Source organism: Cavia porcellus, unplaced genomic scaffold (assembly GCF_034190915.1).
Source record: "Cavia porcellus strain 051 isolate PalLab524CR breed Dunkin Hartley unplaced genomic scaffold, mCavPor4.1 scaffold_1, whole genome shotgun sequence".
Lineage (NCBI taxonomy): Eukaryota > Metazoa > Chordata > Mammalia > Rodentia > Caviidae > Cavia > Cavia porcellus.
This window is the reverse complement of record NW_026947484.1, coordinates 40,433,910-40,458,390: the sequence shown is the minus strand read 5'-3', so window position 1 is coordinate 40,458,390 and position 24,481 is coordinate 40,433,910. Positions and strand designations below refer to the sequence as shown.

Here is a 24,481-nt window from a genome sequence, read left to right as displayed (position 1 = left end):
TATACAGCAATGCTATTGATTTTTGAGTGTTGATTTTGTACCCAGCAATGCTACTGAATTTATTAAGTCTAGAAGTTTGTTGGTGGATTTTTTTGGGTCTTCCATGTAGAGTATTATGTCACCTGCAAATGATGATAATTTAACTCCTTCCTTTCCTATCTTTATTCCTTTTATTTCTCTGTTGTCTAATTATTTTGGCTAATGTTTCCAGGACTATACTTAATAGTAGTGGTGATAGTGGAACCCTTGTTTTGTTCCCGATTTTAGAGTGAAAGTTTTCAGTGTTTGACCATTTAGTATGATGTCACAGATAGCTTTTATCAGATTGCCGTAAAGACCATCTATGCCAATTGTCTCTAGGGTTTTTACCATGAATGAGTGTTGGACTTAATCATAAGGTTTTTCCGCATCTATTGAGATGATTATGTGATTTCTGTCTTTCGCTCTGTTGATATGCTGTATTACATTTATTGATTTGCACATGTTGAACCACGCTTGCATTCCTAGGATGAATCCCATTTGGTCGTGGTATATAATCTTCTTGATAATTTGCTAATTAAAACATTGAGATATCATCTCACTTCAGAATGGCTAACATCAAGAAATTAACTAATAACAAATGCTGGCAGGGCTATAGGTGAAAAGGAGAAGGTTCTCCATTGTTGGTGGGAGTATAGACTGGCACAACCACTATGGAAATCTTTGTGGACAGCCCACAAAAAACTAGGATTAGAGGTTCCATTTGACCCAACTATTTCCTTCTGGGTATTTTCCCAGGTGAACTGAAAATATCATACCACAGTGATATATGTGCACCCATGTTTATAGCTGCACAGTTTATAATAGCTAGATTTTCGAAACAACCCAAATGCCCATCAACTGAGGAATGGATAAAATAGATGAGATATTTTTATACAATGGAATACTAGTCAGCCATAAAAATGATAAACTTGAGGATTTTATAGGTAAATGGATTTAGCTCAGTGACATAAGTGCTTGCCTGGCAAGCGCAAGGCTGTGAGTTCGATCCTGATACCACCAAAAAAAAAAAGCATATAGGTAAATAAATAAATCAGACTTGCATGTGTAAACATCATATTGTCTTGCTAGTGTATGAAGCTAAAAAAGTAAGATCCAAAAGTTACAATAAATATAGTAAAAGGAAAAGAAACTGCTCAAAGGCAAATTTTATTGTTTTATCAATCTTGCATGCCTTTATCTGGTAACCTGAGTATCTATTTTGAAGATAATATGCAATATAACAGCCTTCATTAAGTTCCTATCATTTTGTTCTGAAATCCTGATCACCATTGTTTTTGGTTGTCATTTTACTCTTACTGTTGTTTTTTGATTGTATGTTTGCTTCCTGATTTTTGTTTCTCTTTAAAAAAAAAAAAAAAGAACCTGAGGCAACATAATTCTCACATTGCTGTTGAAGTATAAAATTACACCACCGTTTTGAAAACTCTAGCAATTATTAAGTTAAACATAAACCTACATATGCTGTAGCAATTCTCCTCCTGTATTTATGTTCAAAATAAAAGGAAAAGAGATTTCCCTAAATCCTACAATAAGGTTAGAGAGACTCCCAGAAATCAGGGAAGAAACAGTGTTTAAGACTAAGATTCTAAAGGTAATGTGGAAAAGTTGGTTTAATTGCTATGCTGAAAATAATAATTCTGTCAATGTAGGATGGCCAGATCTGTAATTCTAGCACTACTGCCCCAGGTAAGGAGATTCCTCAGAGGGCTATGAAGGCTATGGTGTAGATAATAGAAATAACAAGATGTAAAAAAACAGTGGATAGCAGCTGGGTAGAACTTATTTGTAAATTAGGAGAAATTGGTACTGAGTTTGAAACAAAAGTAATAAATCAACTAAAAAATAAGAAAATGCTTTGTGGAAGAGCCAAAGGACAAATAATATTAGGGAAAAACACATATGTGGCTTTAGGAATAGCATTTACAGAATTTAGGTGTTCTAGGTTGCAGCTGGAGTTGTGCTCCCCATACCCTCACTCCAAGTGAAAACTAAGCAAGGGAATATGTGTAACCTTTCCCACTGTCTTTTACATGTATTTCAACATTCTAAAAATCAAATAAATGATTTTAAGTTTCTACCAAACTTAAACAGTATTAGAGGGCATAGATCATAAACTACAGCAGAATATTATTTCACATGCCAAAAAATACAATACATTATTCTCTTCCCCTGGGGAGTTGTAGACAAAGAAGAAGTCATTGACTCTTGGCTGAAAACTCCACTTTCACTGTAAGAGCTGATGTTTGGCGAGGAAGATCGAGATGGGGAGTCCATGGTCAAATCCAGCTTCATGGCAGAATCAGGGCTTTCAATATCAGAAGTACTGCCACTCAGTTTTGCTCTTTTTTTAGCTGCACTATTACGAAGAGACCTAAGAGAGCTCTGCATCTAAGACAAAATAAAAATAACTTCATGAACTAACATAAATTCTTCATATTAGTAAAAGTTATCTGTGGGTTTAAACTGTACTAATTGTAACTAGCAAGCCATTCCTCAATCCAGTACTAAGAAGATGGATGCTAACACATATGTACACTATATAAAAACACACACCTTATCACTTGGATATAAAGGAACAAGTTACATTCTCAGATTCGCGAGAGGAAGAATTTCAGTTCTTATCTGCCATGATAATTTTTGCATCAGGCACAATGATTCAGTATCTTAGTTCAACTCTTTAATAAATGAACCACTGAATCAGAAGGTAGGTATCAGAGTTAAAGGTAGAGATGTATAGCTACTTTCAGCTCCCTACCTGTGCTAAGGTTGCTACTTACAAATTCTACAAGGCTAACAAAAAGTAAGCAGTTTCCTAAAGTTTGACATTTAGATCAAATTTGCAGTGGTTTAAGAGTTCAGAGAGTAACAGATTATTGCATGTAACTGAAGCCAACTATTTTTAGAAATGCAGAAAAATGATTCCAGACTAACATATTAAGTCTGGGAATAGAATCCTAAAAATATTTAAGAAACATTGAATCATACACAAACATCTGTTACAATTCAGTTGATAAGGTTAAGCATTTAATGAAAGTATCTGCCTTTAGCTAATGAAGCATCCATAAATTTTTTAAGTCCTCACACTTATAAAAAGATGGGTTAAATAAACTCTTTAAAGAAGTTTTGGCAGTGCAGTACACTGAAAACCAAAGTGAACACAGAGTTAACTGAACTACACTTGAATTCTAGCCCATCCCTTACTTTTCCACCCACAAGGCAGTAACATCTCTGACCCTCTTCTGTAAAAACAAAACCCAAATAGATGTTGAGTTGCATAACAAACATACCAAACAAACAAAACCCAAATAGATGTGTTGCATAACTCAGGGTGTAAAGAAAATGAAAGTATTTGATATATTACTCAGTATTGTGGAAATATAGCAACTGTAATATCAAAATGCATAAAGTAATATTGAACTGAACAAGTTCATTAATAACATATTTTCCTTGTAACAAGAATATAATTCTAATCCATAAAATCCACAATAACTCTCTCTGTCTTTTTTGGCTTTTGAGATAGGGTCTTGCTATGTAGTTCAGGCTGGCTTTGAACAGACAAGGTAGCCCAGGTCGGCCTCAAACTCACTGTCCTCAGTGCTGGCATTTCAGGCATGCGCTACCATGCCCAGCTTCACTATGACTTTCTTTTTTTGTCTTTTTGAGATGGGGTCTTGCTATGCAGTTCAGGCTGGCATTGAACTCAATTTGTGGACCAGGCTGGTCTCAAACTCACAATGATGCTCCTGCCATAGCCTCCTAAGAGCTAGGATTACAGGCATGGGCCATGCTTGTCTGTTAACGATGACTTTCTTAAAGTCACATTAAAACAGTAAGTAAGAATTGCCATGTTATCAAGTAGAAGGCAGGATGGATAGTTTTAATCAATTATACTGGTAGATTTAACAGCAGGCCTAAGCCTTTCTCCCTAGTGAAAGCTTGGAAGATCGAATACCTAAAAACAGAGCATACTTTATGGGTTTGCCAATAATTATATAAGAGAATTATATAACTCTAATTATATAAGAGAAACTCACTTTTCAATTTTCTACTAAAAGAAAAAAGGCTACAGAAAAGCCATGCAAGAACATGCAGGATCAGGTGAAATGTATGAGTTTTGTAGGAAAACGCCTTTTTTGTGTTTCTTTCCTTCAAATAAACTCCCTTCCGAGTACCACTAAAATGTAATGAGTTAGAAAAGACAAAAATCAAGCAATGATTTCACAAAGAACGCTTAGAAATTGGAATGACTAGTCATGCAGAACCAAATTTGGTACTTTGTAAGCTTTAGGCATGTTTAACATTAAAGATAATTTTAAATGGATACGCATTAAAATTAATTTTAAGCAAACTATCAGTATATGATGCTTCCAACTTAAAAACAGGCTAATGTAAGACCATTTTAAAAATCAAGATTATTTCTGCTTACAGATGCTTTAAAAGCTTTGTTATTTGAGACAGGATCTCTGCCATATAGGACAGGCTGGCTCAAACTCGCCTTCATCCTGCCTCAGCCTCTTAAAGGCTATGATTATAGGTGTGCGCCGTTATACCTAGCTCAAACTTTTATTCTTATAAACAGTCCTATAATGAATAGCCATGTGCATGTCTTCTTGTATTCTGCCACCATGTTTGGCATGTAAAACCATTTTCTGATATACAAAATTAGGTAAACTGAAATATGAAATAGTATCTTAAATTTAAAAAAGAAAAACAAAAATCACAGTCTGTGACATAATTAGTATGTACAGAGTTATGATACTGACAACACATTTTGATAGCATAAACAGCATAAGGTAGGGGTCATAGATGAATATGCAACACGGCCTTGATTTCATAAAGATAAAATTTGTTGTTATGCACAAAATGCTAACTGTAGCCTTGTTTGCAATAGCAAGTGTGAACAGGCTCAACTTAACTGTACAAATGTACAACTAACACATAAAATACATTAACATAAAACTGCAAAATACATAATGAATTAAAATTAACAGGAGTTAATTGTGAAGAGATATACTGGAATAGGAAGGGAACTATAATATTTATTTACAAATAGGGAAAAGTGTAACAATTTGTCTGTTGGCAGGTTAGTGAACTGGTGGGCTGTTATGCTATTCACACTTCTAAAAGAATAATGTATACACAGAAAAATGACTGGAAGGAAGTATGGGTGTGTTAGAATAAATTATTCTGGGTAATGGGATTTTATGTGCTGGATTTCCTTCCTGATAATTCATAGCATTATCAACATTTTATAATGATCACGACATATTTATAAATAAGAAAACATGAGATAAAAGAAATTGATTTTTTCTCAAATAGCAACTGTAATATAGACGTTTTCAAATATTCTTTATTAAAGGATGTGCTGGGTGTTGTGTTGCATGCCTATAATCCCAGTACTTGGGAAACTGAGGCAGGAGGATCACTGTGAGTTCAAGGTCAACTTGGGCCACATAAGTGCATTCAAGGCCAGCTTGGACCATATAGTGAGATCTTATCTTATAAAAACAAGAAAGAAGGAAAGAAAGAAAGAAAAAAAGAAAAAAATTTCTCACCTCTTCTTGATCCAAATCTCTATCATTGAAATTTAATTCTGAAAGGTCAATTGTAAGACTATCTTTTTCAGTCTTCCAAATATCATCAAGCTCTTTCTTTCTGTTGCCCACAGTGCTTAACTCAGCTTTATCAGGCAAAAGGTTTACCCCCCTTGGTATCGGGGGCACAGGCTTGGTCCCGTTTAAGCCTCGTCCAGAAGACGGAGATCTCACTAAGGCAGGTGTAAGCTGAACTGGAGGAGATTTTTCTTGAGAATTTTCTCCTGAATGGAAAAACCATTAGTTCATTTTTTCTTTTTCTCAGAGAAGAGGGACAGAGAGTTACAAGTCTGTCAGGAATAGTGTTTTTTTTAAAAAGCACATTATGTTTCATTACAAATTAAGATTAGCATTTACAATGAGATCAAACAACAGCATCAGTGTCCCTTAATGAATATAACAAAAAGAAGCCACTGAAATCCTTCATATTATACCCCAAATTAAATTACCTGTCATACAAATCATTTATGACTAGTACCTGTTAGGATAAAATCCAAAACAAGCGGGAAGAGCTACTTTTCTATCCTGATTCACTTTTGTAAGTGACATTTGGATGACCAGTATACGGAAGTTGTGACACTGGTCACTTGGTTACTTTCTGAGCTTTATGCATGCTTAACACTAAAGATAATTTTAAGTAGGGCCAGGGATTTAGCTCAGCGGCCTAAGTGCCTGCCTGGCAAGCGCAAGGTTGTGAGTTCAATCTCTGGTACAAAAAAAACCAATTCTGTTGCCAAAGATAGTTTTAAGTGTACATGCATTAAAATTAACTCTAAGCAAACTATCAGTGCATGATGCTTCCATCCTAAAAACAGGTTAACGTTTCAAAATCATGATTGTTTCTGTTTACAGATGACCTAAGGTTTCTTAAAGCGAATAGTCTCAGCATTTTGCTCTCTGCAGTGCTGAATCAAATCCAGGGACTCACACATGTTAGGTAGGCACTCTACTATTGAACTTCACCTTTACATCGAAGTTGTAGCTCTTAATACAGTATCTGATCTTGTAGGGAAGATAAAGAAATGACAAGAAGAGACTGAAGGTTCAATATTAAGAGAAAATGATACAACTGACAGAACATGGAATAAATTGATTTTAATATGGTTGCAAATTCAAACAAACGGTGCTGTGGGTATTAATGGTAGGAAAGTTACCTTAGTGGCTGGATTTAAAAAAAAACACATAGACACAGGGGATGCTTTTTGAGACTGGCTTTGTCTTTAATGAACTCATATACTAATATGATTATGGTGAGAATAATACCAAGAATGAGATTTTTAGTTTATAAGAACAGGAGACCCTGCAAAACTATAGCACATATTGAACATTCAATTAATGTATAATAAATGTCTACTAGATAATATAGTGAATATATAAATGACACTTTATATTTGTAATGCTAAAATTATTAGGTTCTTAGGCAATATACCACTGTTCATAAACATTATAAAGGATTATTATTTGGTTCTAAAAAGGAATTTTGAAGTGGCAATATAAGACTATTAATGATCATTTCAATGGAATTTTATACACATTTATTCTATCATACACTGTTAAATATGTTCCTAAATATTTGCTAATTTAGAGAACCAGAATGTAATTTGTAAGTTTTTAAAAACTGTTAATTAATCTATATACTAATTCCAAAGTATTCATTGAAACAAAAACATACTTATTGAATTTTATCATTTTACCTGTAGGGTCTGATGATTTTGGGTTGACAAGCTTCCTCTGTGGGCTTGGCTTTGATAGTCCTTCAAAGCTTTTAAGAGGCCATGAACTGGAGAAATTAACAGAATTATCTTGAGACTTCTTTGGAGATACAGTAAGAGGAGACGTATGCTTTGGACTAGTTCGAGGTGATGAGAGAGGATAGGATGGAAGAATGAAGGCTCCTGGACTTGTATTTGGACCAGAGTATGAAGAGGTACGCTCTGTTTGACTACCAAATGTCTGCTGTGTCTTACTGCCAAAATTTAGGCTAGCATACACTGTCATAAAACAAACGAAAATATGTTACTTATATATGCACATCTTCTCAGAGTTCAAAGTTTTATTTTCACTTTCACATTCAGATTTTCATTTCATCTGGTATTTGTCTTTTTGCGTGGTGCAGGGCAGTCGTTGTGAAACTATGGCACACATGCTGCAGCAGGCTGTATGTATCACTGAAAGCTCTGAGATTATGTTTTTAAGACCAAAGATTGTTTTTTTCTACACTAAAACCTCAGTATTTAGGTTTAATTGCAGTGTTGATACTTTGCAACAAAAAAGTGGGGTTTTTTTTTTTTTTTTGGTACTGGGAAGTGAACTCACAACTTCGCGTTTGCCAAGCAGGCACTTATGCCACTGAGGTAAACTCCTTTTCCCCAAAAGAAGCGGGTTTTGAATGGCAGTTTGGGCACTCAGTCTCTAAAAGGTTAACGATCAGGGGTATACGATAAATATCTAATTTACCTGGTGTTTTTTTTTTTTTTTTTTGTCTTTTTCCTTTTTATCGGTACCGGGGATCGAACTCACAACTGCCTGCTTGCAAGGCAGGCGCTTATGCTGCTGAGCTAAATCCCCAGCCCCTACCTGGTGTTTTTATAGTTCTGTATTTTCTAATGTAAAATTTCATTATTTTATTACAACTTTCTAATAACATTTGTAGTTTAAAATTTTGTCCTTTTAATTCTGTTAAATTACATACACATATTATTGGGAGATATAATTTGTCCAATGTATGCAATCTCTTCTCTCTCCCTCTCTTTATTCTCACATACACACAATCACAAGTTTGCCGTGTGAGTGAGTTGGTCGTTTTCTCGTTATAAGGATACATTCTAGGACTAAAAGTGCTACTAGCTTTATTATGTTTGTCATTAATGCATTTTACCTGCATTCCTTCTTCTTCTTTTCTTAGTACACATTTGTATAAGAATGTTTACATTCCTTGGGTGAAGTTGGGACACATACATGACACATCTTAATTCCTTTTTTCACCTTCTTTTTTTTTTTTGTCTTTTTCGTTTTTATCGGTACCAGGGATCAAACTCACAACTGCCTGCTTGTAAGGCAGGCGCTTATGCCGCTGAGCTAAATCCCCAGCCCCTTTTCTCATCTTCTTATGCTTTCCACTTTCCCCTCTCAACCCACCTTTTCTGTTCTCTAATCAGATTTTATTGGTGCATTTTAGGTTTATATAATGATCACATTCATCATATGAATTTGTACCTGTACATAATATTATTATTTTTCTTTCTTTTACTGTGTTTCTTCTTTGAACATTTTGCCTAGTTTATCTTCCTTTCTATGCTTTCCTTTCTCCCAAACTATTGTGATGTATTTTAGATATCACTCTTTAAATAAAAACAGCCTTTCAATAAAAGGATAAAATTGGACTACTTTTGTAATTTAGATGGTAAGTCGTATACATTTATATTTATAGTAATTATGGGTATATATGAATTATTTTGTGCTTTCTCTTTGTTGCATTCTTTATTACCTTTTTCTGGCCTTGTACTGGTATTTTCTTTTTATACCTCAACTAAAATAAACATCTATTTGCAACCTTTTAGAGTTCCCTTAACTTGCTTTTAAGATTCTTTACGAAACTGCATGACAAAAGACCTAATGTATCTATACTACAAATAAATTTTTTTTGCAGACTTTAATCATTCTTCCTACATGAAGGCTGGGATGTGGTTCAGTGGCAGAGTAAATGCCTGCCCAACACAAAAACTTGGGTTAATCCTAGTACTTCCAAAAAAACAAAACAATTCCACAATATATTTATAAGTCATTCATTTCCAAGTAACTTGGGAATTTATACCTTTTTCGTGATGGCTGTTGGTTGTCCCCAGGAGCTCTAAGTTGGAATCTACACTGCCAGCTTTACCACGTATATGTGACAATCCAAGTTGTCCACATTTCCCAGAAAGATTTGTCTGATGAGTCCCAGTTGTACCTTTTGGATAAAAAAAAGGGAAAACCCACAAATGTAAAAGTAAACTTTATTTCATATATTCATCTTATTTTACAATTATTGGTGTAATGTGGGTGGGAATCATAGGAGCATAAATATAGTTAGCCAAGCAGGCAAAAAAGGAATAAATGGCATTTACTGCTATAAAATCTGATTATAGGTTAAAGAACAGAAAATGAACTGGTAAAAAACAGGGAAAGAAAAGGCAACTGAAGAATATACACAAAGGCAGTTTCTTCCTTCACTCTCCCTTTTCTCACCATGCAATGTTTCTCCATAACCTGGGCTTCCTTCTTCCTGGTTTCTGTAGTATACATACTACCCCAAAATGTTCTGCAGAACTCTTTACTTTCCTAAGTTACCACACAGCACTCAGGTCCTGCAGCTTCTCAGCCTTCTTCTAAGTTTCTAAGTATGTTTCCTGGGTCTCTTTCTCTCTCATGTGGCCAGGTAAGGTTATTCCTGGGTAGGTGACAGTCATTAAAAGCTGGAGATGGACTTCCTGGAGAACATGGAGGAGAGATAACAGCAGCTATGGAGGCTCTCTGAGATAGCCAGCTTAGATTCCAGGAATGGTGTGGTGTGGGGAGTCCTAAGCAGGGGGAGATATACCCTGTCGACCCAGGAACAAACTAAGCTGAGAGATACCAACTGGAAATGCAATCCAGGTGCTACGCCTGGAACAGCTAAAGTCTCAGTGCCAAAGCTGGAACCCGCACCTCTGGAAACCGCAGCTTGAATTTCCTGCTGTCGCTGCTGCATCTGAATTGGTACAGCAGGGATAGAGATGTGAAAGCTCTGAGAGTGGGAATCAGCCAACTGAATTGAGAGCAGAGCTGGCAGGGAGCCCTGCATCAACCTGTGGCGAGTGAGAGCTGCGGGGACCCTTCCACAGACTAGGAGGCTCCAATACAGGACATTCTGGGACCAGGCAGACTAGCTAGAACAGGATGCTGCAGTGACTTGAGTCACATATTCCCCTCTCAAGCGGGATTGGTGGGGAGCACTTCACCTGGGTGACGCCACGGACTAAGACCCTGTAGGCTAGCCCAAACTAGGTCCCTGCACCTGGCAGTGTACCCTAATGCAGTGAAGCCTTCAGCAGGTTGACTGACCTGGAAGGGCAGACCCAGCATAGGCTGCTCAGGTCTGAGTCTCCCTAGTACACTGCAGTGAGCAGGAACACCTAGCTGGTGCGATTCAAATAAACTGTAACTGACAAAGAAAGAAACTGGGCCTTCTATATACATCTGTATGGAAGGAACAAAAAGTATGGGAAGAGGAAGCAACAAGAAAGGGTCCTCAGTCCCCAATCCTGACAACATTGATCCAGGAAAGGTAAATGCAAAGGAGAATGAGGACAGAAAACATGCAGTATCAGGCACGGCACCAATAGACATAAAGCGGTATCTCCGGGACCTCATAGATGAGTTCAAAAGTAAAGTGTTTAACCAAATAAAGCAAGATATAAGTAGAATAGTTAAAGAAATGCTTAGCACCGCCCAAGAAAAAAACAGATGGTGGAATGGAAGAACAGAAAAAAAGGGGAGAATTGTTTGATGGAGAAAATAGAGAAAATGTAGAATACATGAAACAGGTTCAAAGAGATTACCAGGAAACTAAAAACTCTATTGAAAAGCTGGCATAACAGCTTGAAAGAAACTAAGGATAGATGATCTGAACTGGAGGACAGATTCGTAATGTGGGAGCATGAAAGGAAAAACTTCTTAAAAACAACAAGGAAACAAGAAGTAACAACACAAAGGCTAGAAGATAATGAGTGGATCTGTAACTTAAGAATTTAGAATGTAAAGGAAGAAGAAGGGATACAAACAAATGAACTGCAAAGGCCATTCACAGAAATAATCAAGAACTTCCCTAATATGGGAAAAGGTAAAGATAGTCAGATCTATGAGGCATACAGGAACCCAGCCACCTACAACCCAAACAGAACTACACCCAGGCATATAATAATCACAATTCCAGAAATCCAATATAAGAACAGAATATTAAAAGCCATCAGAGACAAGAAACAGATCACTTACAAGGGAACACCCATCAGAATTACAGCAGACTTCTCAGCACAAACCACCAAATCACGAAGGGCATGAGGGGAAATAATTCAAGCTTTGAAAGATAATAACCTCCAGCCAAGATTGATATATCCTGCACAACTGTTCCTAGAAATTGATGGAAAAACAAGGTGCTTCCAGGATAAAGAGGAACTAGGGAAATTTGCAACCACCAATTCAATTCCACAGAGAATATTGCAGGACATTCTAAAAAAAAAAAAATCAAGATTCCAGAAACAGTGGCAGAGAGGCTACAATGAATGGAGCAGAAAGCGAAATGAAGAAGACAAACTGACAACTAATGACAGAAAAAGAGCTCAACAGAAATGAGGCAGAGAAGATTGGATGGTAGGAACAGCTATTTTGGAGAAAACAAGACATCATAATAGCTAGTGCTGATTTAATATCATCTCGTTTTAAAGTCCCATCAAGCTTTTGTTCTTCTGTCTCCATCAGTCTTAACATGTTGTATTTTATTAGATTTTATTATATGTGATAATATAAACAAAAACTCTTATAGACAAGGAGATAATACAGAAACCATTGTTCATTTTCTGTTAGTTGGTTCTAAATATCCCGTAATACTGTCATTCTCTTGAATTGTTTTACATTGTCTTGATATGTTTGATGCTACAGTATACAAATTTATACTCAAAGATTTCAAGGAAAGAGACACTATGGTAACTACTTTTATGTTGGGATATCTCGTGGTGAAACACTATTTTGCTTAAATGGTTATGTTCTGACCTGTGCTGTTTTGTTGTTATGTCTTTTATCTCAATCTCCTTTTTTATCATTTTTTTATTTATCTTTTTAATTAAGGGCAAGAATAAATAAAAAATAGCAGGATATTTTATAGTAGCCCACTTTGATTTCCTTTTAACTTGATTTGAAACCCTGTATTGCTCTCATCATCTTGTTTTGATTGATTTTACTCTATTCTGTTTTGCTTGATAGTACCAAGTTTGAGACTATAGGCAACAACTGTGAAGACAATAGGATTCACTATGATACCCATTCTGGTTTGACTATTATCTTTTTTTGAAGTCCTGTAATGTCTCCAATGTTTTGGTTTTATTGGTTTTGTTCTTTACTGTTTTGTTCAATTTTATTATAACTGATGATATAGGCGATTCTTTTTAAGATAACAAGAAGCATTATGGTAACCATTGTTGATCACTCTGTATTCTGTTTTTTCATTATGTACTATGTTCATCCTTTTGATTTGACAGATTGTTTTGTTATGTCACATTTGGTTTTATTCTCTTAAAAAAAAAGTAACAAGAACTGTAGGAGTAATAAAACCCAAAATGTATAATTGGCATTATAAAAAAAGAGAGGAAAAGAAAGTGCTCTAAAGAATATAACTGCATGTATATTTAAGCGTATAAGATAGATAACCGTATTACTGAGTTTTTGTTGGATCACTGAACAGAACTGTTTGCAGTCTGTTTGAATGTCCACTTTATATGCTTTAATTTTGTAACTTGAACAACTATTTCTAAGATGACAATATGTAATCTATTAACTAGTGATTTCCTATTTTTTTTTTTTGAAATTCTGTATAACTTGTACCCTTTTTCTCCTTAAATAAAATTAAAAAAATAAATAAATAAAAGCTGGAGATAATGAGCCAGGGGATATGGCTCAGTGGCATAGTGCCGGCCTGGCAAGCACAAGATCATCAGTTTGATTCCTGGTACAAAAAAAAAAGTGATAATGACCCCTCTGGAAGTGTATTCATCTTTAAAGTGAATATAGCTGGTCCTGCGTAGTGCTAAACCATATGATTTTTTAAAAAATTCTCTGTGATTTCAAGGCTTTTTATCTTGAATGCACAGGTTATCTACGTTAATTCTTTCATCTCAGAGTTTGGTTATATGCTCTTCCTGTCTGCAATAGTTCCTGTCATCTCACTGCTAGCTGCAAAGCCTTTCCTCCTCATCATCTTTTTCTGTTTTAAGAGGTGGGGTACCAGTCTTCAGCGTCCTAGGCATGTTCCATCACCAACCTACAATCCCAGTCTGTCAAATTTTAGTTTGAAACAGGTCAGCTGATAGTTGCCCAAGTTGATCTTGTGATGCTCTTGCCTCAGCCTCCTGGGAGCTGGGATTACAGGCTTGTCCCACTATGCTTGGCCTTTCCTCTTTAGGTTCCAGCTCAAGCCATTTTCTTTCCGGTGGTTTTCTCAAACTACTTTGGGATCTACAATCAATTCCTTGAGTCTTGAACTCCTTTTTTTTTTAATCGGTACCAGGGATTGAACTCACGACTGCCTGCTTGCAAGCAGGCACTTATGCCACTGAGCTGAATCCCCAGCCCCTTTTGTTGCTTTTTTTTTTTTAATCGGTACCAGGGACTGAACTCATGACTGCCTGCTTGCAAGGCAGGTGCTTATGCCGATCAGCTAAATCTTCAGCCCCTGGTCTTGAACTCTTATCAGTCCTCTTGCCTCAACCTCCCAAATGCTGGGATTACAGATATGAGGCACCATGCCCAGCGCCTTAGTGCTTTTTTCTAACTGAGATGGTTCATGGCAACAACCATGTCCACTGAACTGTCATAATATTTACTTTATGTAGCACAGGCAATTAAACATCTTTCTAGTTGCTCTGGCGTAACTTTCCTAGAGCATTCTGGACTCTTCTTTCACACACTCCACATCCAGTGTCCCAGCAAATTCTGTCAACATCATCTTAGAATTACAATCCAATCACTTTTACACTCACTGCTGTTCTGGTTACTCTCTCCATCAGCTCTAGCCAGGATTAAAACAAGGAGCTCTTTGATTAGTTTTATTTTTGCCTAGTCCTCGTTTCACCTATTTTAAACATAAGATCCAAAAGTAGCCTGGAGGTGTCACTTAGGCAGCCCATACACAAAATAAGCCTGGAAAACAAGCCAAGCAATGTCACTTTTGTGCTTAAAATGCTTTCTATTCAGAGTAGAAGCTAAAGTTCATTCAGTGCTCAGTAGGTCTTATAATTAAAGCCCTTGCTTCCCTTGTTTGTTCAGGCTGGCTTTGAACTCACAGTGTTCCTCCCGCCTCAGCCCCGGAGTGTTGAGATACAGATGTGTACCACCACGCCCTGCATTAAGACCCCTGTCATCTCTTTTAATTTTCTACCTTTTCCTTTATTCATTTAATTCAGATGTCATAACCTCTTTAATCACTCTAAAGTATGCCCAACATGCTTCTACTTCAGTGATTGCACTGACTGCTCCTTTTCCTGAAATCATTTGCTTTTCTTTCTAGATCCCTAGAGGTTTGCTTCAATGCTGCCTTTCACTGTATTATGCAAAACAGTTCCCATCCATCTCCTCTTCTTTGTTCTTTTTTATCCGTAGTCTCTCTCCTTATATAATTTACTATGGCTTGGCCTTATGCAATGTCTACGCCCCTCCCCAGTCAGAATGCAATTTGTATTAGATGGAAACTCTTCCTTCTCAGGTTGACACACAAGAGATGTTCAATAAATCTGAGTGGTTTATCAAATGAATATTACTCTACACAGCTACTTAATGAGTTTTAAGAAGAAACTCCTTCAGGGTTTCTTGTGACAATTACGTGAAAATGTCCATTTTTATCAACTCTTCAATAAACATTTATTGAATCTGAACTTCCTATTATGTTATAAACTATATGATGGTCAGGACTACAAAGTTTGTTTATTTATTTATTTAGTCTTTTTGAGACACGGTCTCACTGGGCAGTTCAGGCTGGCCTTGAGCTTACGTTGTAGCCCAGGCTGGTCTTGAACTCCGATCCTCCTGCCTCAGCCTCCTGAGTGCTAGGATTACAGGCGTGAGCTACCACACCTGGCTAAATTTCGAGAAATTTTTAACATACATGTCCATTACTACTGGGGCCCTGGCCAAGGTCATCAACTACCTGTATGAGGGGGACGGTGAAGGATGAAGAAAAAACAGTGATAAATTTAGTAATTTATAAAAGGGGAGGCTAGGAGGTCAGTGCCTTAGGAAGGGCAAAGACAAAAGACTGCTTTGGTCTGCCCACTTCTGTTTTTTCCACTGAGAAGTGAGGGGGTGGGGTGGGTACTTTTCCTGGAATAGCCCTTGAGGTAGAATGAAGAACAAGGTTAGCATCATGAAAGAAACCAGCTGAGATCCATCCCACATCTGAGTGCTTCTGTCCCTGCCAGTGCCATGGCCTCAAGCCCATTAATGACTCTGAGGCTCAGCCTCAATTTATAGTCTGTGATCCCCAACACTTTACCTTCAATGTTTACTTACCGGAAGCGCGTGCAGGAAGAGAATCTGGGTGAAAGTCTCGACTGCTCTGAAGTACGTTTCTGGAAACTCTTTTTCTGCTAAAACATAAATCATCACTGATAGGCATTCCTTGAGAAGATTTTAATTTTGGAGATGGGATGAGATCATATGCTGAAAACTATAAAAAAAGAACACTAAATTAGTAAATCCGTGTTAAAGCTACCTGGTAATCTATGGAACAAGATAATTTAGGCCTAATTATGATATTCAGATTAGAAAAACGGTTATAAAATATACAATGACACATTCATATACAGTATGATATGCCATCAGTATTATTCATTTCAAGATAGAAATGTTACTTTTTTCTTTTTTGTTACTGCAACTTTTTTCTGTACTTTACCATGTCACAATATACATCTGGCAACTGAAAAGGAGAGAAGACAACTTGAATGAGGAACAGAATGTCTGGCTGACCTGCTGAACCTCAAACTATGCCACCTACAAGCAGAAGACAGTAAATACCAATTCCAAGCTCCCTATTTTACTGTTCTCACTGAGGCAAATGCATTAAACTACCCACATCTTCCAGCCAAAATGAAAAAGGACGTGCTAACCTGTCTTACAGTTTTCTTAGCAAATTTTCTTATAGAGGTCTCTTAGTTAAACCAAATACATAGGGTCTGGAGGTGTAGCTCAGTGTTAGCATGCGCCTAGCATGCACGAGGCCCTAGGTTCAGTTTCCAAAACCAAACTAAAAATCCCAGTCACATTTTAAATATGTCTAGTACTTTATGGTTTCTAAGTCCTTTCCTCATAAACTCCGTATGATCCATAGAGTACCATCATGGCAGGGTATTTTATTGAAAATGTATCTAATCACAGTTCAAGAAAGCATGATTCAAGTGTTCACAATCCTGTACTCAGGACAACCTCAATTTTTCTGCATCATTTCACATTCAAACGGCTATAAAACATTCAAAAAAACTCAGTGAATTCACAAACTATACATTTATTTCTAATTTACAGAAACAATCAAATTTAGCACATGGTGAACTGTAAGCCTTGTTGTTATGCTTTTTTGTGAACTTTGCCAAGTTCACAACATTGTGAACACTGCCAAATAGCAATGAAACAAAATAAAGATATGTCTATCTGAAAATTTCTTAACTACTTGTCTGTTATAAAACTATAAACTACCAAATATACTTCCGGTAATTCACTGTTGCTCATCATATTTTGTGTAAAACCTATGAACTCTTTCAAAAACTAACCAGGAAAGACAAATGTGGAATAAGTACTATCCACATGAAAAAGGATTAATCTTACTTTTTCCAAATCAATACTATAATTTCTATGATTATACAGCAGTATCAAGAGGACACAATGGAATGAAAACGAACCACTTGTTATGATAGTAATCCTGAAAAATCTTCAGTAAGGAATATATTTCACATTGAATTTATAATTTTTTTTGCTTAGACAACAAAGTATTAGAATACATGACAGAATCACACTATAATGAGGTGACAGGAGTAATGGGGGCATGGTGTGTATGTGTATGCATGTGTGGCACTCTTAGAAATTGCAAAAAAAAATCTGGAAGTCAGTCATACATGGTCTTGCTACCAAAAATACTTGATAGAACACTCTAGGAAGTACTAAACATTAACATGAGAGGCCTTACATGGTTTTTCTTAAAAGTAATCAAGTTAGTTTCATCACAGTATATCCCAATAAATAAAGGGAATACAATATTGGTTTGCAGTAATAAAGTATAAAATAGATACATTTTCAGAGTTGGGTGCTAATGTTACAAAAGATAGTCAGGCATGACGGCACTGGCTAGTAATCCTAGGATTCTGGGAGGCTGAGATTGCAGGAGGATTGCAAGTTTGGGTCCAGACTGCACAATTTACTGAGGGCCTGTCTCAAAACTCAAATACATAACAAAGAAAGGAGGAGGAAATAGTTTAGTAGGAACTATACAGTAGTATTAAAAGGACACAATGGAATACAAGTGAATCAACTGCAATCTGGCCAATCTCCTCTTTTTTAAAAGAGGCGAAGTAGTCTGTTGAGAGCATCTTATAACTCAGACTTTTTAGTTTTTGAAGTTTCTGAAAACTGAACAATTTAATTCCTTATAGTTATTGAAAACCAAGTTTCATATTTAATATTAAATATTTTTAGAAATTCATATAGTCTCATGCACCAGAATCATGTTTCTTTATTGGCCTTTTTTATAGTCATTTTTTAAATGTAGCCACCAATGTCTACAAAAACGGAAGAAAATAAATTCAGTGATATATGCACATTCATGTTTACAGCAGCAGTTTGTAACAGCTACATCTTAAAACAGCTCAAATGCACATCAACCAATGAATGAACAAAGATGTAGGTTTTTTTTAATACAATGGAGTATTACTCTGCCATAAAGAAAGATAAGTTTGAGACATTTCTGGCTAAAAGGATGCACCTTGAGGCCATACTCTTTTAAGTGAAATAAATTGGACACACATGTAAATACTACATTGTTTCTCTGAAAGTACAAATAAGGACCTAAACGTATAATATACATTGTGAAGGAGGAAGAAAATGTTCAAATGGGAAGGGAATACAGAGAAGGGGGAAAGAAGGAAAAGAAAAAAATGAGAAAAGAAGAAAAAAGTGGAAACAAAGTTACTAATAAAGAAAGGAAGAGAGGTTTAAGGGAAGAGAGGGGAATGGGGAAAAAAGAATCAAGTTATACCATGTACATGTATAGATTCTCTATAATGAATGTGATAATTAAGTGTATCTAAAAATGTACCAATAAACTTAATTAAAAAGAAAATAAATTCATAACATTCAATAGTTAAAGTTTTCCAAACCATAAGTAGAATTTGTTTCTTTCCTAGTGCATGTTTGTAATATGGCACATGCATATAACATCTCTTGGTCATTTTCAATCTCTTTATCTCTTTTTCCTTCCAAGTTTAGCCTTTTAAAGACAACTTCCTGTATAGGGTATGGACACTGAAACACACTTCTCAATCTGTTAGTTTTTTTTGCTGTATAATTATTTAAAAATATACTATGTTAAAATAACAAACAGCAATTATCTTTCTGCCTTTTAGGCACTCTGAAGTAGCTTGGGGGATGTTTCTAGCTGAGTGGCTTAGCTGGATGGTTAAGGTCTCTGAGGCTGCAAACGAGAGACACTGGTGGCTGTCCACCTTAGCTTTGCTGAGACTGGAGGGTCGATGAAGACCATTCCTGTGGCTACTGGCCTCTGGTCCTTGCCACTCCAGAGGGCTGCCCGTATCCTGAGGAAGAGCCATCAGCAAGGGAACTGCTATACCTAGTTTCTGAAGTCTCTGCAACTACTTTCACTTGGTTAGACCTAAGCTACTAAATCAATACACACACAAACAGTGCAGGACTAGCAATTCTGCTCTCAAGGGAAGAACCTTACAGAATTTGTAGAAATATACTTAAAACCACGAGACTCAATGACAATCATAGGTTTGTCAACACTGCTCTAAGTTGTATAAAAAATAAAAATTTCCATTTGATGAATATGAAATACTTTTTCAAAAACCAAACAGATATGCCTGTTTATGAACAGTACTAATCAATTAAGATAGAATTGGGCCAGGGATTTAGCTCAGTGGTGTAAGTGCCTGCCTGGCAAGCTTGAGGTCGTGAGTTTGACCCCCAGTCCCCCTCCTCCAAAATTAAAATCAAGTGGTATAATCTCTTTGAATTAGTATATAAGAATAATAGTAGTATGTTAGGGTATTTTTTTTAAGCTTATTATATATTGTTTCTTTAAGGAAAAAAATCATCTGGCCAAAAGATGTAAATTTAGGGAAAAACACAGGTTAGCTGTCAGTTTAAATGTTGACCTTGATCATTTGGACAAAGAAGGGAAGGGGCCCTTAAATGTTTTACTATTTGACATAATTGTATAGAAAAAGTTTATATAATGCTACTTTAGATCGTTCTCCAGCAATACTAGACTTATTTAACAATAGTATTTCTCTTTGTTGGATTTTACTATTACGTACACCTAAGTATTAATATGATACAACTGGGCAAATCTCAAACTTACCCTTCTTAGGAAAAAACTAACTAACAACTAACTGATTTAATTTACTCTAGTGGTTCTATAGTTATATACATTAACCTCATTTCTTTTCAAAATATGGCATAAAATTGCAAAATTTTTCTCTAAGTTTACAACAGATAATTGTTTTATAAAATGATTAATTCTTATAATGTTATAAATCTTATAATGCTTACTATAGCTTATAATTTTCAGGCCCTAAGTTAATTTAAACATTTTACATTAAAGCTGGAGCAAAGGATAGCTGCGAGTTCGAGGCCAGCCTGGGCTACAAAGTAAGTTCAAGGCCAGTCTGAACTGCATAGTGAAACTCTATCTCAAAGACAAAAATACATAAATAAATAAATAAATAATTAGATTGCTATAAAATTTAAAACTCTTTAGGACTTAAACAATTCTAATTAAGATAAAATACAAAATCATGATTACCAAATATTTTTATAATTTATCCTTGTCTATCCATTGTAAACTATAAAATAGACATGTTAAAGGTCATATCTTTGGATGAAGTTAATATATATGCTTATTTTTAGCACTTTGCAATTATAAAAATGTACATGAAATGTATATTCATGGATAAAAGGAAAAGGTAAGTTTAGTTACATGACTTGGATTTTTCTGCACTGTTTATGATATGAACAAACTTCACTTGAAAAGTTTCTTTATTCACACTTCAATCATTTATTTATTTACTTTGGTCTGTTTGAGACAAAGTCTCACTATGCAGTTCAGGCTGGCTTTGAGCTCAATTTGTAGCCTAGCCTGGTTTTGAACCTTGCAACAATCCTCCTGCCTTAGCCTCCTGAGTGCTGTGATTACAGGTGTGTGCCACCAGCTCAGCTTCAATAATATTTTAAAAGAAAATTAAAGGCTACTTATTAAAAATAATCCAACACCCAAGGAAAACCTCAAGTTCTAGGATTAAATTCACATTGGTCATATTGACTTTAAAATTTTACTTTTTCTGATTTTCTGATTCCCTACTAAATATGTTCATATTAAGTATTCTAAATATTTCCCACATTCTTCAAAGACCTAACACTTTATTTCTCATTCTCAGATTGCTGTTAATTTAACAGAATCTAGAAGCCAATAATAGCAGATCCTCACCTGCATAATTGATTTACAGATTAGCAGCAGCAGCAGCAACACCTTGGAGCTTACTAGATATGTAGTCCCAGGCATCATTCTAGAAAAACTGAATCTAAATCTGTATTTTTTTTTGTCTTTTTCCTTTTGATCGGTACCAGGGATCAAACTCAGGACTGCTTGCTTGCAAGGCAGGCGCTTATGCCTCTGAGCTAAATTCCCAGCCCCTAAATCTGTATTTTTAAGAAGATCCTGAATCTGTATTTTTAATAAGATCCTGAATTTATATGCACATTAAAGTTTGAGGCCACATCTTCATTTTTTAAACTTTAAAACACACACACTTTCCTGCTAACCCCCAAATTTTGTTTTTAAGTCATTTTAGACTTCTGCCTGTTCCAAAGGTATTCTCTCTTAACCCTGTTCTTAAGCGCTCAGTATGTATTTGGAGAAATTCTTTTCTTTTTTTTTTTTAACCCCCATCAAGTAATGATTACAGAACTAGAATCGTCTTTTTATTTATTTATTTTTTTTATAACAGAGTCTCGCTATGTGAGTCAGGCTGGTCTTGAACACACTAGGTAGTCTAGCTCACGCTTGCAGGGATCCTCCTGCCTAAGCCTCCCAAGGAGTACCCACTGGCACCATCAAACTGGCCTGAATCTTTGACAACAACTTCATATTTAACACCGGCCTTAGTGTTTACCAAAGAATAAGTTAAATTCATTTTGTTATGCAACCCTTTTGCCAATCTCCCAAGGTCTTTTTATGATAGAATCTGCAGAGATCCAGAAGTTAGTTGTAACTTCTTATTTGATAGTCTAGTGTGGGGGAGTCATTTCAAGAGCACTTCAAAGCTCAGGGCAGCGGTGGCAGACTGCAGCCCTTCCAGGGGGAGAACCAGCATTGTCTCCTGAGATCCACGCCATGCTGGAACTTAGGACTCTGGGAAGCCATGCAAGCACTTCCCCTCCCTGGTAAGCGGAGGCAGGGTGGCAGACTGCAGCCCTTCCAGGGGGAGAACCAGCAGCATTTCCTGAGATCCCCGCCATGTTGGAACTTAGGACACTGGGAAGCCAAGCCAGCACCTCCCCTCCCTGGTAAGCAGTGGTGGTTTGGCCGACTGCAGCCCTTCCAGGGGGAGAACCAGCAGCATTTCCTGAGATCCGCGCCATGTTGGAACTGAGAACGCTGTGAAAACAAATGACCATCCTGCCTCCCTGCTAAGCAATAGTGAACCTACTGCTACATGGCCTAGAGTCAAATATCCCACTTCCCCCCTATTCCTCCCCCCCCCCCCCCCGCCCATTAGCAAATGGGAACCAGAAATCTGAGCATCTCCTGGGAGGTTGACCATAGCAAATAAGGGGGACTTCCTTCTACCATTTCTTTGAAGGCAAATATTTTTATTACTGTTTTGCTCTTTTCTGATTAATGGTACTGCTCTATTCAATATTCTATTTTGATAAGTTCTATAGTGTTCTATATTTCATCTCATTTTGATTTACATGACTGAAAGAACAACTATTATAAAGATAACAAAAGGGGCTGGGCTCAGAGGCATAAGCGCCTGCCTTGCAAGCAGGCAGTCATGAGTTCGATCCCTAGTACCGATAAAAAAAAAAAATAAATAAAGATAACAAAATATACTGTGATACCTATTACTGTTATCCTGGTAACCTGCTGTGAAGTTGCGTACCAATTTCACTGTACACTGTACCAATTTCACTTAGTTGGCTTTATTCTGACTTGTTCTGTTGTATACTTTCAAAATAAAATTTAAAAAAAAATTAAAAAAAAAAAAAAAAAAAGCTCAGGGCACCTGAGAACACCGGAGGACACGACCCCCTGCTCATCTAATACAGGCGTGCACAGTGGTGGGGAGATGCTTATGGAACCACGACTTAGCACCAGGCAGATATGAATGCACTACACGGTTAAGTCAGGACACAAGAATGAAAACTTGATAATGGCTAACATATATGAGCTAGACAATAAAATGCAGGGTGTTGCTGCTTGCTGTTGTTGCTTAGTTCTGTTTCACATGCTTTCCCTGAGGACCTCACTTGCCCTGACAAGTGGCATAGTTGGCAGGATAAATGGGATAGGCAGGAAGAAGTGAGCGTTCCCTTTGGTGTCTCGGAACAGTGCCTGACAGTGAGGGAGAGGCCCTGGGAAGCTGCTGCTGAAATGCTTCTCCCAGCCTCAACGGATTAAAAGCAGTCCGCCTATACCAGGAACTAGAACATTTGGAAAGCTTTACAAGGCATAGAATGCAAATTTCTTTAAGCCAAGTGGAGCCCAGGACACGACAGGGGACAATAAACTTGGGTGCTGCCATGAGGCTATTTGCATAGCCTAACTTTGCATTATGATCTGGTGGCCCTGGACTTGGCTGCCTGGACCAAGCCACACTCTGTGTCACTGTTCCACTATATTTATGACATTATGTTAGCCTCTGATTGCCTTGCAGATTTGAAAGCCTCTGCAGTCTGAAAGAAGCGTTGTTGGCTTGGCTGAGTGGGCTGTCAAAGAAGATAAGGTCCAGGTATCTGGCTTGTCTGTCAAATTCCCTTTGCCATTAAAGGTGACCTGAAGGGAATGGGACTGGACAGATGCAGCAAAAGTTGCTTTTCAGGACTAAGGGGCAGTTGCAGATGGAAGCCCCCTGAGTTATTGTCCCTACACTGTCATTTAGCCCTACAGTTGGTATAGTTGATGTTGGGTTTAGCTGGGGCTTATGACAAAGGGGAAATGGAAGTACCCTGTTGGGTCTTGGAAACAGTTGTGGAATGGGGCCAAGAGCCGGTACTCCCTGATTCAGAAATAGCTGGTATCGGTGTATGCCGTTTTGCATGCCTGTGGAAATATCATGGGGCAACAGACAGTGGAAGTGCAGACAAAATACCTGATAGAGTGCTAGGTAGGACATGGACTTCCTGTTCCTGGGGTCTGGTGGCACAGGCCTCCACCCTCATGTGTCAGGGGATGTACCTCCAACAGCAGGCCTCCTTTTCAGCCAGTCTGTTGGCAGACAAAATGGCAATGGTTTTCAGACCAGTGACGTACATGGCACAGGAAACCATTTGGAAGAATGGACTATAGGACATGACCCTTAGTCTCTATGCAGAAGAGAAACAGGGACCTCCAGCTGATGCCTGGCATACTGATGGGTCTAGCCATAGCCCAGGCCCACAAAGGACAGTTGGTCACTGTCCAGCCCAGTACAGAAATACTCTGGTTTAAAACTGAAATGCAGGTCAAGCCAACGGGCAGAGTTGCTGGCAATGTGGTTGCTTGTGATGCATGAACGAAGTCCCCTACATGTGCACACAGAGTTGAGCTGTCTGTAGGGGTTGACACCCTGGCTGCT

General features: G+C 37.1%; 1 protein-coding gene across 5 annotated transcripts in view; it reads right to left on the bottom strand.

Moving 5' to 3' along the window:
• Positions 1 to 24,481, bottom strand: part of Togaram1 (TOG array regulator of axonemal microtubules 1) — a 93,143-nt gene that overhangs the window by 55,871 nt on the left and 12,791 nt on the right. For 4 of the 5 annotated variants that reach the window (XM_063247003.1, XM_063247007.1, XM_063247012.1 and 1 more), the window contains exons 2-6: positions 15,930 to 16,086; positions 9,451 to 9,585; positions 7,331 to 7,627; positions 5,598 to 5,860; positions 2,198 to 2,430 (exon numbers count right to left, since the gene is read on the bottom strand). In XM_063247003.1, the coding sequence (XP_063103073.1) occupies positions 2,198 to 2,430; positions 5,598 to 5,860; positions 7,331 to 7,627; positions 9,451 to 9,585; positions 15,930 to 16,086 (1,085 nt within the window). The remainder of the gene's footprint in view (positions 1 to 2,197; positions 2,431 to 5,597; positions 5,861 to 7,330; positions 7,628 to 9,450; positions 9,586 to 15,929; positions 16,087 to 24,481) is intronic. The other variant, XM_063247021.1, reaches the window with a different exon arrangement.